General features: G+C 47.3%; 1 protein-coding gene and 1 non-coding gene across 2 annotated transcripts; both read right to left on the bottom strand.

Annotated features, from left to right (window-relative positions):
* Nucleotides 1–11546: 11546 nt before the first annotated feature.
* On the bottom strand, nucleotides 11547–25805 carry ELOA (elongin A). Its single transcript, XM_032863725.1, has 11 exons — nucleotides 25623–25805; nucleotides 20666–20722; nucleotides 19715–19821; nucleotides 17115–18303; nucleotides 16636–16750; nucleotides 15727–15882; nucleotides 15523–15620; nucleotides 14155–14335; nucleotides 13738–13849; nucleotides 12887–13065; nucleotides 11547–11955 (listed from the first exon to the last, which is right to left on the bottom strand). The coding sequence occupies exons 1-11, from the start codon at nucleotides 25773–25775 to the stop codon at nucleotides 11894–11896; spliced, it is 2409 nt and encodes an 802-aa protein (XP_032719616.1). The 5' UTR covers nucleotides 25776–25805; the 3' UTR covers nucleotides 11547–11893.
* Nucleotides 20208–20348, bottom strand: LOC116871403. Its single transcript, XR_004383377.1, has one exon. It is a non-coding gene; the product is annotated as a U4 spliceosomal RNA (small nuclear RNA).
* Nucleotides 25806–26010: the final 205 nt, after the last annotated feature.

The following is a 26010-nucleotide window of genomic DNA, read 5'->3' as shown; positions in this document are numbered from 1 at the left end:
CAGCGCTCACCCCACTCCGCTCCGGCCGCCAAGCGCGCCGCGGCCGCCGCGTCGTAAAAGGCGCCCCTGTGCGGCGCATGCGCCCGGAGAGAAAGGGGGCGGGACTCGGAGAGCGTTTGACGCTTGACAAGCGCTTGCAGGTGCCAGGGTGTCAGACCTGGAGGGGGATGGTATGGCTCTCCCCGCTACTCAGGTGTGGAAACTGCAGCTCAGAGAGATTAGGCTCCCGTTCCGAGTAAATGATGGGGTTGGGATTCGAATCCTCCTCCTCATTAGGCTAAAGTCTGTACTCTTTTGCCACCAAAGTTGGGAGTCAGTCGAGGAAAGCGTGAGCAGTGATAAGGCACGGAGGGTTGGGAGCATAACGTTATCGCAGCTTCGCATGTGCACCAGCAGGCTTGTAAAGCTCACAAACTCACTTTCATAACCACTCTCTTCATAGTGGGCTTAGCGGTCGAGAGCAGGCTTCACAGACGACCGGATATGGAGACAAGTCCTGGGTCTGCTACTAACACTGTGACGCTCTCAGTAAGTCATTTTCCCCATCCCGGGACTTCGTTTCCTCGTCTGTAAAGTGGGAATGATAACATGTTTCATACGATCACAGTGAGTATTACATGAGATAATGAATTTAAACTCTTCACAGTGGCTGACACATGGTAAAATTTCAATGGCCGAGTCAGGTCTTGGTTCATATCTAAGAACCACGGACTTCCTAGCCATGTGGACTTGGGCAAGTAACTCAACCTCTCTGAGTCTCAGTTTACCACTGTAAAGTACAAGGATCGGACTAGATGACCTTTAAATCCCCTTGCCATGTGACGTGTCAGAGCAGTTTTTTCAAATAGCTGGTTGTGACCCATTAATGGGTCTTAAAACCCATTTAGACTGCTGTGACTAACATTTAAAAAAAATAAAATAGTGTATAATTTAAAAATTCAGAATATATCACACAATTTATAGAATTTTGGTTCCAGTTTGGGGTTTGTGTACTCAGGTGCAATGTAAAGTGTTTTTCATGTTGTGGGTTGAAGTCAAAAGAATTGGAAGCCAGTGTTTAGAGTTGAAATGATTTTGGATTCACAGTAGACTGTGTTCTTACTGCTGGGGGGGTGGGAAGGGTAAAGACAGAGGATGTAGAGAGAGTTATGGGATACTCTGGATACCCTGTTGCCTTTCATGCCTGGCTCGGGAGTGCCCAGACAAGACTGGGGGCTGGCAAAATACAACAAAAAGATATCCATCTGGTTAAGTTCCACTCAAAAATATTTTGATGTCTGGGGTGCCTGGCTGGCTCAATCAGTAGAACGTGCAATTCTTAATCTCAGAGTTCTGAGTTCCAGCCCCACACTAGGCGTGGAGCCTACTTAAAATGTTTTGATGTCCTAGTTCAATTCTTTGTGAAATAGGAAAGCTTGGTTCTTGTTAAGAACAGTACAATGTCACAGATTATTTCTACTTTGCAATCGCAGTTTCAGGCCAGGAGCCTGGCACATAGTAAACACTTGGCAAATATTTGTTTAATTGGATGACAGAAGCCTTTCTTTGGGAAGACCATGTCCCACTGCAGGACTAACACAGGCCTTACCCAAAACAACTACTCACTTTTGGCTTCTTTCCTGTCATTTTCATCACTCTCATCCTTTACTGATGTGTTGAGCACTAGGTTCCAGGCATTATACTTGTGATTGTGTAGATTACCTGGGCAGTTTTTTTCTGGGGCAGTTTGGCTTGGACTGGGTAATTTGGAATGGCCCTACTCACCTGTCTGGTTGATGTCGGCTGTCCACTGAGGCAGCGGGGCTATACGCCTCTAGCAGGCCACCTGAGCTTAGTCACGTGGTGGCAGTTACAGAGTTCTAGCAACGAGAGATGGAAGACCCAATTGCATGAGCACTTTTTAACCCTCTTCTCCTGTAATCTTTGCTAATGTGCCATCAGCCAAAACAAGTTTCATGGCCAAATCCAAACTTAAGGGTGGAGGTATTGACTACACCTTTTGACTGAGAGAACTACAAAAGCCTGTGGCTCCTTTCCCCTCCTCCCCAATATATCTGTATTAATTATCTTTTGTTATGTAACCAATTACTCCCACACGTAACAGCAAAACAAGTTAGTATTTATCTCAGTCTCTCTGAGCCGGGAATTTGGGAATGGTTTAGCTGGGTGGTTCTGGCCCAGTTCTCTCACGAGCCTATAGTCTTTCAAGGCTTGACTGGGGCTGGAGGATCCACTTCCAAGATGGCGCACTCACATGGCTGGCAAGTTGGTACAGGCTGTTGACTGGAGGCTTTACTTCGTTTGTCATACACACCTCTCCATAGGACTGCTTGAGTGTCCTTAGGACATAATAGCTGGCATTCACCAAAGCAGAGAGAGCAAGGAAGAAACCATGTGTTTTATGTGCTAGCTTAGAAATCACGTATTGTCAATTCCTGGATATCCCATGGTTCCACAGGTCAGCCATATTCAAAGTGTAAAGAACCTGTGTCGGGGTATAAATAGCAGGAGATAGAACTCATTAAAGGCTGGCCACCACACTACCATCCATGCTAAGTGACCATTGACAATGTCTTTCATTTTCTCTTATACTTAATTGGTAATTTAAGTGAAGATAAAATTCATCTCAAAATTTGAAGATATTGCTGTTTCCTTCTAGCTTTGAGAAGTACACTGCCATTCTGATTCCTGATTCTTTGCATGGGTGTCCCCCCGCCACCCGCTCCCTTTCTGGAAGCTTTTAAGCTTTTCTCTTGGTCCCTGGTACTCTGAAATGTGATGATGTTGTGCTTTGTTGTGGCTCTTCTGTGAGTCGCTGTGCTGGAGACCTGATGGACCCTTTCAGTTTTGGAATCTTAGAACAGAAAGTGAGCATACAGGTTAGGACATCTGCACACATGTGCACAAGGCCCCTTGCAGAGGAACGCAGTTAGGAGCATGAAGAAAAGGGGGCATGGGGCTACCGGGTCCTGCTTTTCTACCTTCCACCACCCTCTAGAGCAGAGCTCTGAGAAGCCAAGAAATTGGAATATGGCCTTCCAGGTCCTTGTGAAGATTTATTTCTAAAGGTAGCCCAATAGACTGTATTTCATTTAACAGCTCATGAAATCCATTTGTAACTTTTTAAAAAGATTTTATTTATTTGAGAGACTGAGAGCATCAGTGGGGGGAGGGGTAGAAGAAGAGGGAGAAGCAGATTGCTCACTGAGGAGGGAGAGCCCTGGGATCATGACCTGAGCTGAAGGCAGACGCTTAATTGACTGAGCCACCCAGGCGCCCTTCATTTATAACTTTTTTTTTTAAGATTTTTTTTTTTTAATTTGACAGAGAGAGAGAGAGAGAGATCACAAGTAGGCAGAAAGGCAGAAGCAGGCTCTGCTCTGCTGAGCAGAGAGCCCGACGCGGGGCTTGATCCCAGAGATGCTGAGATCATGACCTGAGTCGAAGGCAGAGGCTTAACCCACTGAGCCACCCAGGCGCCCCCATTTATAGCTTTTTAAGTATGCCTCCAAGGTGTGTACTTTTACCCCAGTCCTGCAAATATTAGGTATGGCCTGCCGGGCAAGTTGCTTAGTTACTCTCCTCAGATTTGTCATACCTAAAGTGGCAATAATAATAATAATAAATTCTGTAGGGTTTTACTATCAGGGTAATGTGAGATCATGCATGGAAAATGTTTGGAACAATGTCTGTAGGAAAAAAGTTAAAAAGTAACTCACGGTTGCGAAGAGCAAGACTTTGGCTTAGCGCCCCCTTCTGGTTGAGTGGGAGAACTGCAATTGCTTCAAAGGGCCAGATTCGGGGGAAACCAGCAGTTGCAGAGTAATTTAGCTGTGATTTGGGAGTAACACCCTTTGGCCTCTGCTTATTGGGCTTACTCTGCCTGTCCCTTCTCTTGAACTCTTATGCTGCAGGGGTGACTGAGAACAAATGGAAATTCTCACTAACTTCTAGGGCTCTGTGGCATAGGTAGGAAAAGTTTCCAATTTTTTTTCTTTCTCTCATTCTCCGGTTCATTGGGAATATTTCTGTGGTTCAAAGACTGCTAAATTTGTACCTTCTCACCCGTCTTAATTAAGCTGGGAGGAGAGAACCGTTTTTCTTTTGGTTGCCTCTGTGTGGCAATCTGAGAATGTGGTAAAATAATCTCTAATAACCACATGGCACTGATAATATGCCAAACACTTGGCCACAAGGTCCCTAGGGCTTTACTTATATTGTGTTTTAAACTTCATAATTGCAGGCGTCCTATTATGATCCTCATTTTATAGATGATAAAACTGGAGCACAGAGAGGCTTAGCAACTTGCCCAAGGTCACACAGCTTATGAATATTGGGACCAGGACTTAAACTCAGGCTGTCTGTACTCTTAACCACACTAAACCTTCTCCAAATAGTTAATTACCATTATTGAGTATTTCTGAGTGCCAAAGTGAGACCCCAGAGCTCAGGCTTTAACCACCAGGCTGTACTTAACCAGGGGGTTACTTTGGACATTCATTTCCCTCAAAGCTTCAGTCATAACAGTCCTTTACTAAATGCCCATTCCCTGTGGGGTACATCACCTTATTCATCATCAACATCCTGGCTAACATGTCCTGAGCGCTTTCTATGTGCCAGGCACCGTCTTTGGCACTTTATACGTTTTAACTCATTACATCGTTGTATAATAGTTCTGCAGGGCTGATGTATTTTCCTCATTTTTGGAGGAAGAAACAGAGACACAGAGAGGTCAAGGGACTTGCTTAAGGACACACAGCTAGGAAGTGTGGGATTTGAAGCTGGGTGGCTTTGTAGATTACCTGGGGGTCCAGGCTGTTGTAATTGCTTTGGGGGTCTTTGATGCTGTTAGCAAATATTTCCAGTTCTCTGTGTCCAGGCACACGGAGGGGTTGTACTTCCTTATCTCCTTGAATTTCGGCGCAGTCAGTGAAACGTGGTAGAAATGATGGCTGTCACTTCTGGACGTAGCTTAGCGGCCCGTGCAATATTCTTCATGTGTCCTGAAAAATGTAGCAGCACAGGTAGTGCCCCCCTTTGCCTGGGTCCCCGAGAAAGGATAAAGCAGAGCCCCATCAGACCCACAAAGGACACGTAATGTGAGAAATAGACCCTGTCATTTGGAGCCACCGAAATTTGGGAGATGTTACTACAACATGACCAAGTCCAGGGTTCCCCATCCTCAGTACTATGGACATTTGGGGGCCAATAATATTTTGCTTTGGGAGGCTGTCCTGGTGCTGCGGTATATTTAACGTTTTTTTGCCCAGTGTCTTGTTAGGGGCAAAAGTTGAGAATGACCTCCCAGCCTAGCCTAACAGCCTGAGTATCCTGCCAGTCCGAAGCAGACCCCATTTAGGCATGATTTCTTTGTTTTATTTGTTTATTTATTTTGAAGATTTTATTTATTTATTTGAGAGAGAGAGAGAGAATGAGCATGAGGGAAAGGGAGAATCCGAAGCAGAGTCCACGCTGAGCGCAGAGCCCGACGTGGGGCTAGATCCGTGCGATCACGACCTGAGCTGAAGCTAAGAGTCAGACGCTTAACTGAATGAGCTACCCAGGGGCCCCTATTTATTTTAATATGCTGTTAGATTCTGCTAATACTTAGGATAGTCACGTCAATATTCCTAAATAAGATTGGTCTGTAATTTTTATTGTTGTTCAGTTTTTATCCAGTTTCCATGTTGGTGTTATACTAACTTCAGTAGCATTTTCCTTCCTTTGGTTTGCCTTGGAACAGTTTAAGTGGCCTTGGTATTATCTGACTTTAAAGTGGGAAGAATTTCTCTATGAAACCATCCATCCGGGAGGCTCTACAATTACTTTCCCTGTTTCTTCTGTAACGACTCTGTTTCGACTTGACATCTCATTAGGAGTCAATTTTGGCAAGTTTACACACACACACACACACACACACACACACACACACACAGAATTATCCACTTCATATAGATTTCCTGATCTGTTTCATATATTTGTGGCCCAGGACTTTAAGAGCTAGGAAATTTTACAAAGAAGTCTAGATTTCCGGGGGCACTTGGGTGGCCCCGTCACTTTAGAATCTGCCTTCGGCTTAGGTCACCAGCCCAGGGTCCTGGGATAGAGCCCCTAGTTGGGCTCTCTGCTTAGTGGGAAGCCTGCTTCTCCCTCTGCCCCTCCCCCTGCTTACACTCTCTGTCTCATACAAGTAAATAAAATCTTTATTATTTTTAAAATTTTAATTCTTTTTATTTGATAGAGAGTGAGAGTGAGAAGGGAATGAAAGCAGAGGGAGTGGGAGAGGGACAACCAGTCTTCCCACCAAGCAGGGAGCCTGATGTGGCTCTATCCCAGGAAACTGGCATCATGACCTCAGAAGGCAGACACTTAATGACTGAGCCACGCAGGCACCCCAATAAATAAAATCTTAAAAAAAAAAGAATTCTGTATTTCTGTCTTTTTAAAAAAAATTCTAAAGATGTGACAGCACTGGGCCCTGCCTTCCTTCTACTTTGAGACAATGGGGGATCTAGGTAAATAGCTTTCATTTCCTGTTTCCGTCCACCCCCACTATTATCTTATACCAAACTCCTAGCATATGAGTTTGTGATTCCTGAGATAAGAAAGAATTAGGAAGAGTCTCTGCTGTTTCTGTGATTGTTCGGGGCTATAGTTTAAGGGATCTGAAAGAACAGATAGGAGTCCAAAAATAGAAAAGTTGAATAACCCTGTCTGGGGCAGCACAGACTAGGGTTTCAGTTATCAGGAAGGACTTGCTGACCTCAAAGTTAGTGCTCAGCTTGTGACCCTAAAGCTTCAATTTCTATCAATAGGAAATAAAGCTTTTCCTTTCATTCCGCATTTCAAGAGAATTAAGGAAGGACATTTAAAAATAATATTGAGGGGCACCTGGGTGGCTCAGTCGTTAAGCAGCTGCCTTCGGCTAGGGTCGTGATCCGAGGGTCCTGGGATCAAGCCCCACATCGGGCTCCCTGCTCGGCGGGAAGCCTGCTTCTCCCTCTCCCACTTCCACTGCTTGTGTTCCCTCTCTCGCTGTGTCTCTGTCAAATAAATAAACAAAATCTTCAAAAACAAACAAAAAAACCAAACCAGTTCTTATTAAAAAATAATAATAATTTAAAAAAATAATATTGAGTTCCCTTTCTCTCATTGAATCCTTACAAGAATTCCTGTGGGGTGTCATTATGCCCATTTTACAGGCGAGGAAACAAAGTCAAAGAGGTGTCACAAAGCTAAAGGATGGTGGAGCCGGGATTCGAACCTGGACCTCTCTTCAAAGCTCATGCATAGTTTGTCCACTATGCTAGGCATTTCCAAACCAGGCTGCTCATCACTGGGGAAGTACTTGAAAAGTATTTACTTCCAGATCTGACCTCTGATCTATGTGAACAGATTTCGGCAGTGGGGCCCAAAAGAAATCTGTATCTTAAACAATGATTGGTGCAGTAATCTGATTACTGTCTTCTCTGCTAGAAGGAACCTCCAGGAATGAAGAGACCATGTCTCTCTGATTCAGTGACACAGGATGGGGGCAAAGTGTGGGCTGTGTCACGGAATGTGCAAACTTCCCAGCTCTGACCCGTGGGTCAGCTGCAAAGAGCTTGTAAACTATCTGCGGCCAATGAGCCAGAGCAGTTCTCAAACTTTCTGATGTACATTTTAAGAATTGCTTGGGGTTTTTAAAAATTTTTCATCTTTTTCAATGTGCACGTTAGGCCCCAACTCCAGAAATTCTATACTTGAGCAACACGGGTGTAGCTATATAAAATTTTCAGTGGCTTGCCCTTTCCACAGAGGATTTTGAAAGGGATTGACAGTAGGCATCACAGAAAGACAAGTCTGGGGGCCTGTGAAGACAGATTGCCCGTTTCACCATTTGGGCAAAGCATCAAGAGACCCGAGTGGATGTGGAACCCGAGGGGAGAGTGTCTGCGAGGGGGCATCTGTCAAGGTGATGTGCCATCCAGAGTTCTGGGCATTAGTTACGTGCAGCGGAGAGAAGAAATCACTGTTCGCCACAATTAGGTTTTTTTTTGGCGTTGGGGTTTGGCCTAACGCGGGTGTGTGTGATTGTATAGATGGTTAAATGTGACTGACCACCTGTGCTTGGGAGTCCGGCCAGCACACAGCACCCTGCTCACCGACTGTGTGAGCTTGCACGCGTTCTTAATTTCTTTATGCTTCAGTCTTCTCGTTTTAAAAATGGGCCCTGGAAAGTGACCTTTCCAGTGACCTGGAAAGATCACTATGATCACTGAGACAATGTAGGTGAGTCTGAGGGTGCCTGCCACGTGCTGGGTGGTTACTTACCTAACTGCCTGCTGGACGTGTGTGCTTCTCTGTATCCCAAGGTCTCATCCAGGTTCTGGCTCAGCAAATGTTGAATTAATGAGTAAAGAACAAGGTGCTAATTTACAAACTCCGGGAAGATCACCCATCAGATACCACGTTCTGTAATTTACTTCAAATGCATGGTAACTTCTTACAGTGAGCATTCGATCCAGTAAAGGTTGGGGAAAGTTAAGGCCATACACCAAGAATGCCTCTTTAGGAGAGAAGGATAATAAAAATGTGCTTCTGGGAGATGATGTAGGTTTGATGGAAGATCCAATCCAACACAGGGGCGCCTGGGTGGCTGAGTCGGTTGAGTGTCTACTCTTGGTTATGGCTCAAATCCTGATCCCAAGGTGGTGAGATGGTGCCCCATGTTGGGCTCCCTGCTCAGCACGGGGTCTGCTTAAGATCCTCCCTCTCGCACTATCACCCCTCCACGGCTAGTGATCTCACTCCTCAAAAAAAAAAAAAAAAAAAAAGATAATGTATGCAGAGGCTGCCACCAAGCCCTGGGCTCCACTAGCCAGAGGCTGAAGGTCCTGCCAGCCAGGGCCAATGGGCAGGGCCTGAAGTTCTTGCTGACGTGACCTTTCTGCGTCAGTTGTCATTATGCTCTTGTTGGGAAGTCCCTGAAGACAGAGGAGACTCTCCTGGGTCCTTCACACGCCCGAGGCACTGACAGGTGGAGTGGTACCCACTCTGCAGCCAGAGAACCTGGATTTCTCACCTTTTCCTTTGCTGCATGCAGGTGGGCTGCATGATCTCCCCCCTGAGCCCCAGCTTCTGCTTGTAATACGGGGTTAATGTCTCAGTCCCAGGAGGTACTTGTCATCTGAGGTTCCTCCCTTTGCTCAAGGGTTCTCCCCCGCACCCCCCCCCCAAGAATTCCCATCCCCAGTCCCACTTCGCTACAGAAATCCAACATCCTTTACAGAGCCCCGTCCAGGGATTAAAATCTCTGCCACACAGCCCAGGAACCAGACCCTTGGTGATCAACTGCTATTCTCAGACACAGTAAGGGAGAAAGGAAAAAAAAACACAGTATATGGGTTTTTTTTTTTTTTTATTTAGACATGGAATTTTCCTTCCTTTTCATATAACTTATCTAATTAAAATATTCATCTTGGTAGTTACCACAAAAAAGTAACATAGAAAATTGTATTTACATTTTGGGACCAAAATACAAATAAGAGCAGGATGATCCCTTGCTCCTTTCCCTCCCACTTCCCGGAAAGAGAAAGCCCCGAAGAAACTGCTCATTACACCAAGGATCACAAAGGGTTAATTTGTAATTTGGTGATCTGTATGTAGTGTAGCACAGGAAAACAATTGCACACGTTTTCACAAGTGAGACCAAAGGTTCAACATCGTCCTGTGTGTCTGCTCTGCAGCCACTTCAATAACCAGGTGAGAAGTTTGCTCAGAAATTTGGCTTTTCCTCTGCCCTCCTTACTCTTCTCACCAAGTCACGTCCCTGATGCAGACACGCTCGGAGGGGGAGGAGGGAAAGATCTGGCTCTAGGCAAACAGGGCAGATCAAAAAACCTGTATGTACTAAAAATGGGCGGCGATGGTGGCACGAACAAATGTGTCCTTCCTTCCCTCCCTGCCTAAAAACTCCTAATAAAGGAGATGAGATCCTGCACAACTGAATCTGCAGTAGGAAAAACTGGTTTCAATGACAAAGACTTGAACACAGGCTAAGAGACAAACTCGAGCTGCTGGACACCCGCAGGGAGCTATTCCAGGCCACAGCTGTCTGGCCCCGGCTCAGATGTTCATTTGGCTTTAGGGAAATGATACCAGTTTTGCGGAGCGGGCCAGGGCTGGGGTGGAATGGTAAGACAGGCAAGCAGGAGAGAGAGTGCTTTACCCAATTCAGAAACACAGCAGGGGAAAACACGGCACTACTCGTGTCCTGCTGGAACAGGCAGCCTGTGCGCCACGCACACCCGACACTGCAGCTTTGGCCGCACAGCGTCTCCGCTCGCTCTGGAATCTTCAGTCAGCCTGAGGTCTGCGGGACGGTTAAAAGCAGTGGACTCCCTGTTCTGGGCTGTGAGGGAGCTGGTCAAAGGGACTCACTGCCGAGCTCCTGAGGCCGTCCTGTGAACCATGCCCTCCGTCTACCGCTCAGGCATCTTAAAGACGGGCACCTCAAGTGTATACAGCACGTCTTTCCCCCTGGGTCACAACCAAGTGGGTTCCTGCGAGATCGGTGCTCGTCCACAGCCGAGAAGGGCACTGACGCTGCCCTCCTAAGGGCTGATCTTGCTCCTGTGTCAGCTTGAAAGTGAGCCTCCCTTCCCAAACCTAGTGGGTGTCCTTGCGGCTCTCCCCGGTCCTGGCACTACAGCTCAGACACTTTCCCTAAGTTGGCGTTCCCCCGCCTCAAATTCTGGCTTCAACACTTAAAAAGTAGCGCTTCATCTACAAAGTTCTCAGCAAAACATAGCGAATTCTTGTGCTCTTTCAATCACATGATCTTATCTTTTAAAGAAAGGCAAAACAAAACCAATTTTGAACACAGCATTACAACTTTTAAAACCACTCACTTCTGCTAGCAGTTCACAGGGAACGGGAGATTAAAGTGCTGGCGTCTTAGACTTAGTTGAATTGGGGGGATGGGCACAGAAAGCCCTGCCATGTGTGCTCCCCCTGCTGGGGGGAGAAGGAAAAACAAGGGAGGAAAAAAAATCCCTCAAGTTTTGAATCAGAAATTGTATATCGTAAAAATGTTGGGGTTCTGTGCAAATCGATCCCCCAAGGCTCTGTGTCCTCTAGTGAGCCTCTAAAAAGTGGGAACTGGCAAAAAGGATAGGGAAAAGACTCTAGACCTTTACAAATAACCTCCTTTAATAAATACTATTTAATGAAGAAGAAAGAGATGCACCTGCATAGGAACTCAAAGCAACACTGAGAAGGGCCTCAGAGGTGAGGGGTCTGCCTTGAACACTTCCAGTCTCTGTATCGAGGCGCCCCTCCAGGACAGTCAGCCCAGGACCCACTCTTGGCCCTCTGTGCAGCAGTCACCACACAAGCTCTGAGGACGCCCAGCCCTCCCTCTGGACCAGAGTCCACTTAGGGAGGCTGATCTGCGACAGGGGAATGGCTTTCACTAGGTTTTTAATCTAACTGTAATAAAGGACCCTGAAAATAAAAGGCTAAGTGTATGGTAGAGGACCTAAAAAAAAAAAGAAAAAAAAATATTGGGGTAATATAAATACAATCTGGGGGCAATATTTATTAATTAAAACTATGTCTTATAGTTTACAAAGAAGCTAATTAACAACAAAAGTATAATTGACCTTAAAATCCTCAGTAAGACTGAGGCTTCACATCTTCTTCAGAATTCTGAAGTGTTCTCCAGGCCGGGAGGCAGTGGCTGCGGTGTGCACAGGCTCACAGGGGCAACACCTGAGGGCCGGGCAGGGTTCCAAGACCAAATGGTGCCTCCAAGCAAAGGATCCTGGTCTCCTTTGGAAGTTCCATTCCCCAACCCCCACTGTCCTGGTACTCCTCCCCGCCAGTTTCATCTCCCAGGCGAGTCCTCAGTTTATCGTCGGGAGAACCTGTTCTTGAAAGCTTTAATCGTCTTGGCCATCATTGGGGCAATTTCTGTGAGAAGAGAAATAGTTTAGACACACACCGTCAAGGCCAAGCCCTGCTGCTCTCGGCTCCGCCCCCGCAGACAAAGGGTACGAGGTTCTCCTCTCCCAGCACAGCAGAAGAGCAGCACAGAGCTCGGCTTCCAGAGCGCCCTCCGGACCCGAAACCATCCCCAGCTCTACCTGCGACCACCTCAGCAAGCCCCCGGTTGTGCAGTAGGCGGCAGAACTGGGATTCACTGCCTCCCAACTCTCACGGCCATTCTCAGACACAATTTCACTCTGCCTCACCAACACCCAAACCAGCAAAAAGCAGCCCTCTCAGTCGCCTCCACCCAGGGCAGCCACAGGTCCGAGAGGAGCTCAAGGTAGACCCCACCTAAGGACGCTGGCCTGCCCTCCTAAGTGGGCACAGCCCACTGAGCACAGCCAGAGCTCACGCCAGGACCTCTACCTGCCCAGGGACGCTGGTGTAAATACACAGGCCTGCTTTTAGGGGAGGAAACCCCCTTAGAATACTGGACATAGTCTGTGGTAATAACACACTTAATAAAATACAAAATACATGAAACTAGATATAAAAAATAAATATTTGGAAGCTGGGGGTTATAGGTCATACACCCTCCAGACGGAGGGTCGTTCAGCAGTTAACAGTACTAGTTATGAACCCCACGTTATTGCCTGGTGAAACAGACTTATGTTCAGGTTTAAAAAAAAAAAAAAAGAGTGCCAAAATGAATATTCACTAAGATCGCTATCGGGAAGACACGGGTGCATCAGGCACAGAGCGGGGGAAGGAGGCACCGGCATTTAGAGAAGCTGCGGGCAGAGCCTTGGACACGAGCCTTGTTGAGCACACAGAACAGGATGCAGCGGCCGGGACGCCAAAAGCCTCAAACACCGGTTCTGAGATCCCTGAGCATGAAGCCCGAGTTACTTACTCTTCACAGTCGGCTTCCTAGGATCGTAGGAAACAGTGCTGAGCACGGGAGCCAAGTGGGCCCCACTGGTGCTCGGGCCGTCGTAGACCGGCTCCTCCGGGCTGGTGCTAAAGCTGCTGCCGCTGCCACTGGCCGACGGGGCGTGGCTGTTCCCCGAGGGGTACGGGGCCGGCTTGATCCTGCAACACAGCACCAGCGGGTTAGGCCCCAGTGTGAGAAATCTGCCCTCTGCACCGGCAGCCTGGGGCTGGCCTGTCTGAGGAAGACCCCCTCCGCTGGCTTTGCGCAGCCGACCCATGCGCCCCAGCTTCTGATGGTGGCACGGAGAGGACGGCGTCAATCTGAAAATGCTAGTGCGACTGAGCTCATGCAGTCCTCGCAGCAGCATGCTTTACTCTTGTTATTTTTGTTTTCAAGTAATCTCTACCAAATTCATGACCCCAAGATCAGGAGTCGTATGCTCCAATGACTGAGCCAGCTGGGAGCCCCAGGAACATGGTTTGTTTAAATGGAGAAAGGGAAAGCCCAAGGGCGTGTCCCCCAGAAGCCAGGTCCTGATCTCCATTTCATCTTAACCCCCTGAGCGGTAGCAGTAATTATCGGCCAACACTGCAGTCACGGACGTGGAAGCCTGGGACAAGCCTGGGACGGGCCGAGGTTGGGGGGGAAGGCGGGCAGTGTCAAGGGCTGAGCTCGCCAAGGTCGGCCTCCAAAATCCACTCTGCAAGGCCATGCTCTCACCCCAGAAATGAATCACTTCCTGCCCCGGCCTGCCTTGTAGGGCCGAGTGACAAGCTCCTGGGGCTCTTTTCCCCCAGCGCACAGAAACCTGAAAGCTGCCAAGAGCTGACCTAATTTTCTCAGGCACAGCTGCTCCTCCGGTTCCAAACTTCTCCTGTCTGCGTCGAACATCACGAGGCGGTTTGGCCACAGAGTTGACAAAGGCCATCTTTGCCTGTCGGCCTGATGAGAAATAGGGACATCAGTACCTCCTTTTTGAGCGGAGCGGCTACTGTGATTTTACTGATCTATGCTATTAAGAGAGAAAGGCTCTTCAGGTGCCCCCAAAGCCAGGGGACGGCTAACCCTAAAAATCCCTCTGGACAGTATGTGTGGTGGCAGAAGGTGCCCCATTTCTGCACAAGCAAGACAGATTTCGGACCTGGAGGCTACCTCAGCCCGGCCTGCTAGGGCCCCGCGGTCGACGGAGCCCAGGGCTCCATGTTTCACCAGCCCGCCCCGTCCCGCCCGGTCCCCTCGCCCATCACCTTTGGGCTTATTGGCATGTGCCGATCGGATGTTCTTGGCGAGCACTCGCAGCCGCTGCTCCCGGGCATCCTGGAGCCGCAGGTACATCTCCCGCCACGACTCATACTCTTCGGGCCTCGCTTCCTTGAAGTCTCGGTGACAGTGAACTTTCCATAACTGGTCCGTTTCTTCAATTAACACCTAAAATCAGAGCCAGGGCATCATTTACATGCAAGCAGTCCGACACAGCTCTTCTCCATCTTAATCACTTCGGGGTGACCACCTTCCTCATGGTTTTTGGTCTTCACAGTAGTAGTGCTGTATTAAATAAACCCCGGTTCTAGAAAAAAAATCACCATATTAAAGAACTGTTAAATGTGAGATGCTATACCGGCTGCTCTTGGGGGCTGTGGGCTGAGAGAAGACAATTCAGAAACCAGATGAGACCAGGCTCCTCCTCTAGGAAACCAGTGACAGGGAGGACTGAGATGACGACACATCCAAAATGAGCCCCAGAACGGGAGACAGCCCCCTCAAGCAACCAAAGGACTGTGTCCCAGCACAGTCAGACATTTGGTCACACCGGGATGTCTCTAGGAGACTCCTAGCAAATCTGTGTTTTCTTTCTTCTTCTTTTTTTTTTCTTTTTTTAAAGTGGGTTTTTTTTTTTTAAGATTTTATTTATTGATTTGACAGAGAAAGATCACAAGTAGACAGAGAGGCAGGCAGAGAGAGAGAAAGAGAGAGAGAGAGAGGGAAGCAGGCTCCCTGCTGAGCAGAGAGCCCAATGCGGGACTCGATCCCAGGACCCTGAGATCATGACCTGAGCTGAAGGCAGCAGCTTAACCCACTGAGCCACCCAGGCACCCCTCTTTCTTCTTTTTTTTTTAAGTTGGGAGGGAAGGGGACAGAGGCAGAGAGAGAATCTCAAGCAGGCTCCATGCGTAGCACAGAGCCCGACATGGGGCTCGATCTCACATCCCTGAGATCATGACGTGAGCTGCAATTAAGAGACGGCTGCTCAACCGACTGAGGCACCAGGTGTCCCTGTGCTTTTATATTCACCAGACGCCTGTCCCTGGTTCACAAAGCTCTGTCCCTGCTCTGGCTCTGAAGGCTATGCTGCCCAATTCTCTCCTGCCCTCTGTGACTGGGCAAGAGAAGGGTGGGCAGTGTTTCTCTGCTCCTTCTGAAGCCCATCTTGATTGGATGCCAGGAGCAGGTGCTAAAAATATGCATGTTTCAAGGCGCGCAGGCAAACCACCCTGCCCAGAACAGTGAAACCACCCCTGCTGCCTGCCCTTCCCCCGCTGCAGACTCAGAGGCAAAGCTAGTTCTGAAGACACGGGCCAGAAAATGGCCTTCCCTGCCCCAAACAGGATACTCACGTGGTTGTACTCCTCTATGCGGTACAGCTGATCAGGCGTACACCTCTCCAAAACGGGCTCAAGAACAGAGTACGGGACACCACCCACTTCAAAGATTGCTGCAGAGAATCAAAGGTGCAAGTGGTGAATACTGGCCAAGCCGGCCAACGGCGAGGTCCCAGTGCCACAATGTATTTAAGAGCAGGAGAAAAGCATGTGACTTACAATCAATGTTGTTCTTAAGTACCCGGATGCATTGCTGGTGCAAGGTCATCATTTTGGGGAGATAGGCACATTTGGAGCCAGAATACACCTGCATCTTAGAATTCATTCTTCGTCCAGTGAATCCAGCTTCCTCCTCTTCCTGGGGTGAAGACAACGCTACAGGGCAAGGAAGACAGGACTGCATGTTACAAAGGGCACTGAGCTCTGCAGGAAGAGCTCTTTCTCTCGCCCTTCCACGGCTTCCCAGTGCCTTTTCTCAAAGGCAACCAATGCTACCAGTTCTGTGTATTCCTCCGAGTCTGTGCAAAAATAAACAAATGTGCATTTTATTCCATTTTCACCAGTAACACCCACTGTCCTTGTTCTTTCATTTACCGTATTCTAGAAATCATCCCGTATCAGACAAAGTCTGTCCACACTTATCACAGCTGTAGAGGAGGCCACTGTGTGGATGAACTATAGTGATTGTCTCTTGCCGAGGGACACTTACGTGGCTTCTAATTCTTGTGCTATTAAGAACAGAAATTTTTTTTTTTTTTTTAAGATAAAAAGCCCATACAGAACATAATAGAATAAAGGGCAGCTAGTAACAGCACAGCTAAGATTTACCAAACACTCCCTATGTGGGAAAACCCAAGTTAAGAGCTTTACCAGCATCATCACTTTTAATCCACTGAACAGACTTGTGAGGCAGATACCATTACCGTGCCCACTTCTAGCACATGAAACTGAAGTCTAAGGAAATTATTACGCCAGTTCATAGAACCTGTAGAAGCCAGAGCTGGGATTTAAACCCAAAAGCCGTCAAACTCCAGAGCCAGGGAGGCTATTAAGTGCACCCAAATCTCAGGATACCGGGAATAAATTGTTAAAATCTTTTTCTAGTTAAGCAAGGATGCAGAAAATTACCTTTTCGCTTTGGTGGGAAGGAGGACATCAATTCCAGGGTAGGAAGTGGCCGGTAATTGGCCTGTATCATGGGTAATGGGAGGTCTGGCAACACTGGCAAGGCGTCCATGGGGACCTGCAAAGACCAGACCAGTGAGTGGACAGCCCCTGTAATAAGGGCACAGCTCTCTGCCTTACAGCCCATTCCCAGCAGTGCGGACGAGGCAGACAACTTCACGAGCAGACCCAGGCTGGAGAGGGGCTGCCAGCTAGGTCTGATACCACGGAAGGCAGGAAATGGAGAGACAGGCCCAGCATGATAGAACAAATGCAGGAAATACGCACCTTGGCGGCTAGCTGCCCTGCCAGAGAGGCCTGGAAACTGAAATTCAACAAGCCACGTAAAAGCCAGCCAAGCTGAACAGAGGCGGGTAGGTCCTGGGAGCTCTGCAGGGCCAGATGCTCCAGCTGGGAAGCCACCCAGTGGCTGAAGGGCTTACCTTTTTCAGCTTGGCTGAACTGGCTCCAGCCGGCTGAAGTTTCTCTGACTTGTTTTCATTCACTTTAGGTAATTTCTGAACGGAGTCCAAGTTTTTATTCGTGCTTTTCGAATCATTTTTTTTTAGTCCTTTTTCTCCAGGAGCGGTGGCTGAAGTTTTCACAATCTTTTTCTTTTTCTTCCGGGGCTGGTCATAGCTGAGGTATGACTCAAAAGACATAGTGGGCTGCTCAAATTCATCGTCCATCTCTGCCTCCTCGACCTTGGCGAGGGAGCCCACAGACTTTCTGTCTGAATGAGAAGATTTTACTTTCCCTTCTGAAGTCTTTAGGTTGTTAGAAACCCGGTCTTTCATCTTGGGCAGCGGGTCTCCCACCCCCTTTCCTATGTCGAAGCTGTCGAGACTCTGCTTGTTTTTGTCCGTTTTGGTTTTCTCTGCATCTTTGTGCTTTGGCTTGTTTTTAAGGTGGTTGTCTGAAGCAACTTCCAAGGGTGGTAAAAACTTCTTCTTGGAGCTGCCCTCTTTCTCCTTCTCTTTCTTGACTCCACTGGAGGGCAGCTTCTCCTTTGTGCTATCCCCTGAGAGTGGCCTTCTGTTTTCCTCTTTGGAGATGGCCTTGTGTGATTTCTCTCTGCTCAAAGATAACTTCCCATCTCCCCTAGCATCCACCGGACGTTTTTCCTTATAAGATCTGTGCTCCTTGTTCTGACTTACAGCCCCTTTCCCCTGGGAATCCCCCACATGTCGGTCCTGACTAATCCCCAGTCTGTCCTGAAAGGCATTACTATGGCCTTTCCCAGGTTTCTGGTGTGGAACAAAGGGCTCATGGTCCTCCTCCAAGGATCTGTAATGGTCCATGGTCATCTGATGGGGACTGGCAGACGATGGAGGGGACTGAACATGGCCATAATCAGAAGATTCATGGTCTGAAGAATAAACCGGTGAAACTCTATGGCACCTCTTTCTCTCATCTCTCCTCTCTGGAACGTGGGACCCTTTGTGAGTTCTCTCGGGTTCTGAGAGTTTCCTGTGTTTTTTCTGCCTGTGATCAGGGCTATAGGATTGGCTACTGGAGGCTTTCCAGTTTTCCTGGTAGTCTCCCTCTATCTCCTCCTCCTTCTGAGCCGCATCCCTGGGGCGCTTTCGGGAATTGCTCTTCTCAAAGTCCTGCTCATCAGGCTCAGTGTTTCTACAATTAAAAAAAAAAAAAAAAGTAGAAAGAGCAGATATAAATCTCAGTGTAATCCTTGTTCAGAGGACAAAGTCACAGAACCTGAACTCACAAAAAGAGATGAAAAGGACGCAGAGTTAGAATCAAGGTCTTGGGAAGAGGACGATTGGATCCTGCTCGAAGACACTCGGCTAAGGTTTGAGACTGGGAAAACTCAAATAATTCAAAACACAGAAAATGATGCATTTAACTGCAGGACAAAAAGATCAAATATCTTTTCTTTTTTCCCTTAGGATTTTATTTATTTGACAGAGACAGACACAGCGAGAAAGGGAGCACAAGCAGGGGGAGTGGGAGAGGGGGAAGCAGGCTTCCCGCTGAGCAGGGAGCCCGATGTGGGGCTCGATCCCAGGACCCTCGACCATGACTTGAGCCTAAGGCAGATGCTTAACGACTGAGCCACCCAGGCGCCCCAAGATCAAATATCTTGAGGACATGAAAAACGTTTCAAAAATTTTCAACACAGAGGAGCCTGGGAGGCTCAGTTAGTTAAACGTCTGCCTTAGGCTGAGATCATGATCCCAGGGTCCTGGGATCAAGCTCTGTATGGGGCTCTCTGCTCAGCAAGAAGTCTGCTTGTCCCTCTGCTCCTGCTCATGCTATTTCAAATAAATAAAATCTTTTAGAAAATTGGAAAAAGAAGATTTCAACATGGGGACATATTTAACTTATTACCTAAAAAAAGGAGTGGTTGTTTTTATATAGTTTGTTCACAACTATATAAAAATGTCTTTTACAAAGAGGGTGGGGGCCTGAGTGGCTCAATAGATTTAGTGCCTCCCTTCAGCTCAGGTCATGATCCCTGGGGTTCTGGATCAAGCCCCAAATCGAGCTCCCTGCTCTCTCAAATCAATAAAAATCTTAAAAAAATAAATTTAATTAAAAAATAAATAAAAAGAGGGTAGAAAGAAACATAGCAAAATGTTAATAATGTTTATGTTTGGATGGCAGAACTATAAGAAATTTTTATTCTAATTTCTATTTTTTAGTATTTTTTAAAATCCTAAATTTAAAATCCTAAATAATGATCACTGATTATTTTTATAATCCAGGCACAATAAATATTTTATTTATTTGTTTTTAAAGATTTTATTTGTTTTAGAGAGAGTGAGAGAGCATGAGCAGGGGTGGAGCAGAGGGAGGAGAGGGATCTCCAGCAGACTCATGCTGAACACAGAACTGAAAAGACACAGGGCTCAATCCCAGGACCCTGAGAGCATGACCTGAGCTGAAACTTACGAGTCAGACACTTAACAGACTGAGCCACACAGACACCCCCAAAATAAATATTTTAAATAAGAAGGGTCTATAAACACTCCAAGTACCAGATTTAATCATGAAGTTGAACAAACCTACAGAATGTTCTTACCGTTCCACAGGAACCAGTTTCTTCCACTGGGCCACCAGATCCCTGGCGAAACTTCCAACATGCTCATGTTTTCGCAAGCTATTTACTGTTTTCCCAACTCCGGTCTCCTGCAGATTTGACAAAAGAATTGTTACAGGGTTGCAGAACTTCGCTCAACAACTTTCTAAGGAAATAAGGCCCCTTGCTTGGAGAAACTCCTTCCTAAAACATACCTTGCAAGTCTCAGTACAAAATTACTTTGTGTTTGCGCCTCAAACCCCTAACGACACACAGTAGCAAAGCACACCAACCTCAGGAGTGGAAAACAGTGTACTAAAACACTTCTACAACTGTAACAGTAAGTAACAAGAGCGATTCCAGCAGGTGTCAGGCACTGATCGGAGAGCTTCTGCATACGAATCTCAGTGAGTCCTCACGGTAACTCTGTGAGGCAGGAATCTGGTCTGTTTGACATGGAAGAGCAGCCTAAAGTCATAGAACTTGGATCTGAATCCAAGACTAATTGATGCCAAAGCTAAATTTTTTTTTTAAATTTTAAGATAAAATTCATCGTTTTAACCATTTTATTTTCAATTAGCAGTAATCACACCATGGATAAACCTCATTGGCTACAATGCCATCACTGCACAAAGCTCACTTTAACCTTTTTAAAGTATGTAGTTTATTGGTTTCCAAGACACTCACAATATTGCACAACGATGACTACTAGTTCCAGAACATTTCCATAACCCTAAAAAGAAATGCCGTTCCTCCCCACTTCCCCCACCCCTTACCATCCGTCTATGGATCTGCCTATTCTGGACATTTCACCTAAACAGAACCATACAATATGTGGCCTTGTGTCTGGAAAACATTCTTTCACTCTCAAAGCCCATGCTTTTAAACTTATTGTACAATCTCTCCAGTGGGAGGGGGATGGAATATAGTTATATAATATCTAACACTTCTTACCGCAAGAATGTCTACTGTAATAGGCAAGGTGGAGAGTTTCTTCAAATATTTCAAGAGCTGCAGAAAGAATAAAATAAGTGTTAATTTCTATAACCTCATAATCATTCACTGGAACAAATAATAATACGATGGTTAAGTGCTTACTGAGTTCTGTGTGTTGTACAGTAATAAGTATGGTTATTATCTCTATTTTACAAGCATGAAAACAGGCTCAGAGAAGTTAAGTTACTTGCCCCAGGATGCAAGAAGGGCCAGATGTCCTCAGGTCTGTGGCTTTAGATTCCCTGCTTTCAACTACTATGTAACATCTGGGAGGGGATGAAGGGTGGAGAGTGGGGAGGTATGGGGGGGGGTAAGACTTAGAGAACCAAACCTACCAACTCTAATAAAAGTCATCAACAACTATCATTGCTCCAGTTGAGACAGAATAATTTCTAGAAAGATGTTAACTTAGGGAAATCACCTGTGGACCCACCACAGAGGAAAGTGAAAAGGAGAAGAGGTTTCTCTAGGAAAAGGGTAACCTGTTTCCAGGAGGAGTCACAGTTTAACAGAATTGGGTTTTTTTGTTTGTTTGTTTTTTGATACAAGTGGGAATTTCAAGACCAGTTTCAAGATGGCAGAATCAGAGGTTTGCTGATACAAACTGTGAACACAAAATGTCTGGGTAGATTAGAAAAGTGATCTGGGATTGGCCACATTTCCTTTCTAGAGTCGTAAAACTAGGTCAAAATCAGGAGCGCAGCGCTCTTGAGACAGAGTCCGGAGCCGGAGGCAGGCTTCCGTTTGGTCCTGTCGTCTCCCTGCTACTGATCTTGGGCAAGTCACTAACCAGCTTGAACCTCAGTTACTTCGTCTGCAAAACAGGAACTGATCCTGTCCCTTTACAACTTTACAAGCTGTGAGGATTCAGACAAACCACGTGCAGTCCTTGGCCATAGTGCCTGGAACACTAGAAAAGCTCACTAAAGTTGTTTTTTTAAAATACACGATTATCCCAGTGGTCATCAACTGTGAGCTCTTCAAAGGTCTACCCTTGATCATCACCCAGACAGTCCCCAGCTAACTCCTACTTACTCCACTCCTACCCAAAGTCCTGACTGGCGATGCCTCTTTTCAGGAAATGTTTACATGTATGGAAACATACTTACCATTCAAGGAGTGGTACAAAGTACAAATAGTTCAAAACAGATTAACTGTGACTACTTTCACATTTAAAGGACCAGATAACAAGATCTGTTCTTTTTCCATGTGCAGCATGGGCTATAATTAGTATGCCATATTGCTATTAGGTGGAGTAGCAAATATGTTTTTCTGGTCATTCTACTTCAATAATTACTGAACTTCATCTCCAGGCAGAGCAACTGGATCACAAGTGATAGTCTCGTTTGGCTGGGAACAAATGAGAAGCCAAGTAGTATATCCAGGGAGTTTCACCTTCATAGTTGAATGAAAATTATCCTCCACTTCAAATGTGATCACCACCACCAACCAACTCAGGATAAAATGTATGTGTTTCTTGTCACTCAAGCTATGGGTGCAAAAATGAACGCTAATTCCTTTTCTTAGAGGAAAATTTAGGATCATTGTAAAGGTTAAAAATGGCTGATTCCACTAATGCCATTCCCTGGAAGGCATTTATAGACCACCTACTGTGTGTCTGTGACTACGCTAAGTTCTTGCATGCGTTACCTTATGTCATCCTCATTAGCCAACTCGATAAAGTGGATATTTTTCTCCCCACTTCAGATATTGAAAAAGCCCAGTAAGGTTAGGTAACTTGATGAATGAGTTAGTAAGTCAGGTAGGTGTGTCCACAACAGCATGAACTACAAAGACGGGAGAACCATCCAGCACAACACTATCCTTAGAAAACAGGAAAAGAAAATAGAACAGGAGCTCATGTGCCTGGAAACAAAGCAGAGGAGCTCTTCCTCAGTATTACACTCCTGGATGGTTTAGAGTCCACAGAGTAAAGGAGGTCACCATGGGACAGAGAGTCCCAGGACCTCTACAAAGCCAGCACATAAGGAGGGGCCAGACGTCATGGAGGAAGTGTTCATCTCAAAGCCCAACACTAATTGGAAATATAAATGCTGCCTTTCTGCTTTGCTTTGGGTTAGTGAGGGGGACTTGAAAGCAGACAAAACTAAAACCCTGGAGATTTCAAAGTGACTTAGCACAACATAAGAGAAAAAGGGCTTCAGAGCCCCTCTATTTTCAAAGAGGTTCAAGAAACTACAAAGCACTAACAAGGTAAAAGCACTGTGGGCATCTTCAGGTAGGTGGGAACTTGCTGTTATCAAACCAAGGGACCAACTGCAGAGTTTGCAAGAACTGGTAACAGCTCACTGAGAAATGCCAAACATTTGCATGGTACATGCTCAGGAATCTCAGTTGTCCTTTGCACTCCTTCAACCCAAAGAGCAAAAGATGTTCATAATGTTGACCCCTTGTTCCCCACTTGCTATCAAACTGTGTTCCTGGTAGTTTTCACATTCAAAATATAACACAGGGCAAGTAACTCTACCACCCATAAAAACTGGTTTCCAATTAAATAGTAGGAGCCAAGTGACCCTGGTGTCTGATACCTTTTCCCCAAGTAAGTCCAGATCACCGATGGACTTCGCGCTAAAAGTCACAGTTAAATGCCGACACTTAATGCAAGGAAATCCATGAACATAGGTCTGGAATCAGCCCTTTGGCTAATAATGGTTTGAAATCATGAGTTAGTTGCAAATTCATTACTGCCATATAATCACCTTGTAATTTCAAGAACAACCTGTGGGAGCTTGTTGGGTTAAAACAAGGCTGAGAAGAAAGCCGGTCTGCCAGCTTGCAGTTTTCCCTCTGCAGTTAGCTCACTTGTGAATGTCAACTACTGTGCTCTTTGCAAAAACGATCTCCCAACATTTTCTCATCTTCATAATGCAAAACCAGAAGTTGAGGATGATTTGCTACCTGGCAAGTGAAAGCCCAAGCAGTCATAATGATCACTAATAATTCAAGTAGGATGAAATCCCAACATACCTTTTCCTAATTTGAAATTTCATGCACATCAATTACTAGAAAGACTACTTCAAAATTTAAACTGTAATGGGAAAATGACTACAGATACTACCTGATCCTTTTTTTTTTTTTTTAACCTTATAGTATTAAAGACCAGACTGGTAGGGAAGGGAGTAGAACATAATACTGCTTTAAGGATTTAAAAATCAGTCACAAAGCTACAGTGTTAAGGAAAACCAACCAATGCTCAAAAATAATGACCACTGGGATGCTGGGTGGCTCAGTCATTTAAGCGACTGCCTTCAGCTTAGGTCATGATCCTAGGGTCCTGGGATGAAGTCCTGAATTGGGCTCCTCACTCTCCAGGGAGCCTGCTTCTTCCTCTGCCTGCTCTGCCTGCTGTTCCCCCTGCTTGTGCAGGCGCTCTCTCTCTCTCTCACTTTCTGATAAATAAAATCTTTTAGAAAAAAAAATAATGACCATTTATTAGATTCCACAAAGGGTTATTGTAAAAAGAAACTTGTAAATGCGTCTGGCCACTAGGTACTGGAGCTGCAATGAAATATATAACAAAGAATGAAAAGTATTTAAGTTTTCAGATTTAAAACTAAAATGGCTTCCTGAAGAAGTGGCTCTAGTTATACACGAGAAGAGTTAAAAAGTGGCCTGATGGTGAGACGCTTTTGCACAGCCTTTAGAAGTAGAGGGGAAAACCTGATCTATGACAGGCTGGGAACAAGGTGAAAAGAGAAAGGAGCCCTTCAGGAAACAAACAAACAAACAAACAAAAACCTTGTAAAGATTGGTGATTAATATCAACGGAGCACCTCCTATAAGCCTGGCCTTCTCCCTCTGACTTAGGTTCTAGAAAGAGGCGAGTGAGCTGTTTAAACAGATGGAGCAAAAAACGTCCATGTCTGGAAAATGGATGAGAACTCAAATCTCACCGCCACTTCACCTCGTCTGGCTCCCTCCATTACTTCCTCTTCAGAAGGCACGCTGGGGCTCAGAGATCCAACTCTCCCAAGTGCACACTGAGCCAGAGTGCTCCCAGAGAACGTCTAACACCTAAGTGTTTTCATCAGTGTATTTCGGTAAAAGAAAAAATTCTTAACATCCAGACACTTTCCCAGATACCGAGAAGCTGGATAAAACAAAGTCGGGAGGGGAGAAGAATGCGTTCAACTTAACAAAAAGAGTTTAAAAAAAAAAAAGCGGAGTACAATTAAATATGGTTGCCCATCACTCGCAGCAAGAGAAAAGGTAGCTCTTACCTTTCTATCAAGGCTGAAAGGAAATCGAACTGCAACTTCTAACCTTTTTTGTTTTGGCTGTTCCGACTGCAACCCAAGTTTTTAGGTGTACGTACAGCTAGGGGACGTGAGGTGTATTCTGTTTTGTTCTGAAAGGGATCTACTGAGAAAGCGAAAAGGTCCACGTTCTGCGATCAAGTCGGAAAGCCCTAAAAACGTCTCTCCCAGACGCAGGACCGCACACCGAGCCTAGACTCCACCGGAGCACAGCAGAACCGGCTCCCTCTCCCTCGGACGAACATCCGAAGACACCAAGCCAGCAGGCGCGTCTCGCAGGGCGAGGACCAGCTCCAGCGGGCTCGCCCGCGGGAAGCAGCTGGCCCGGGACACCGAGGGAGCGGCTCCGGGGGCCCGGGAGGCCCGCCGCGTCCGCACAGAGCGCGCCCCAGCCGCCGGGAGCCCGCGGGCGCCCCCATCCCGGGCCCGCCGGGAGCCCCCCCGCCCCCCGCCCCGCGCGGGCAGCGGCCCATGGCCGCGAACTTGCCGACCCAGGCCGCAGCCCGGCGGGGCCTGGCTCCGGGTCCGAGCCCCCGCGGCCCCGGCCGGTCGGGAAGGGGCCGCGCCCGGGCCCGCGACCGTTACGGAGCCGCGCCGCGGCCAACGCCCGTCCCGCTCCGCGCTGCGCACTCTCTCACCTTCTTCGGGTCCGGGTTCGCGGCCAGGCGCGCCTGCAGCTTCTCCACAACTTGGAGCGCCGACTCCGCCGCCATCGCTGTCACTGGCGCGGCCTCCTCGCCGGAACTGGGCTCGCGTCGCGTCCTCGGGCCGCAGCTCCGCCCTCCGTGCATCCCCGGCGGAGACGGAAGCGACTGGCCCCTTCCGGGCCTCGGCGGCGGCGGCGGGGCGGGGCGGGGGGCGCGGGGAGCGGGAGGAGGGAGGGGGCGGCCGGCTGCAGGCCCCGCCCCCAGGGCCGGGGGAGGAGGGTGTCGGAGGGTGGGGGGCCGGGTTCTCGGCCGCCGCTCGCGAGGAGCTGGGACGCGTGGTGCGGGCGCGCGGGCTCCGCGCTAGCCGCCGCCGGGCCGC

Source organism: Lontra canadensis, unplaced genomic scaffold (assembly GCF_010015895.1).
Source record: "Lontra canadensis isolate GAN:19392208 unplaced genomic scaffold, GSC_riverotter_1.0 scaffold25, whole genome shotgun sequence".
Lineage (NCBI taxonomy): Eukaryota > Metazoa > Chordata > Mammalia > Carnivora > Mustelidae > Lontra > Lontra canadensis.
The sequence above is the reverse complement of the archived record's forward strand: the minus strand, read 5'-3'. Positions and strand labels throughout refer to the sequence as shown.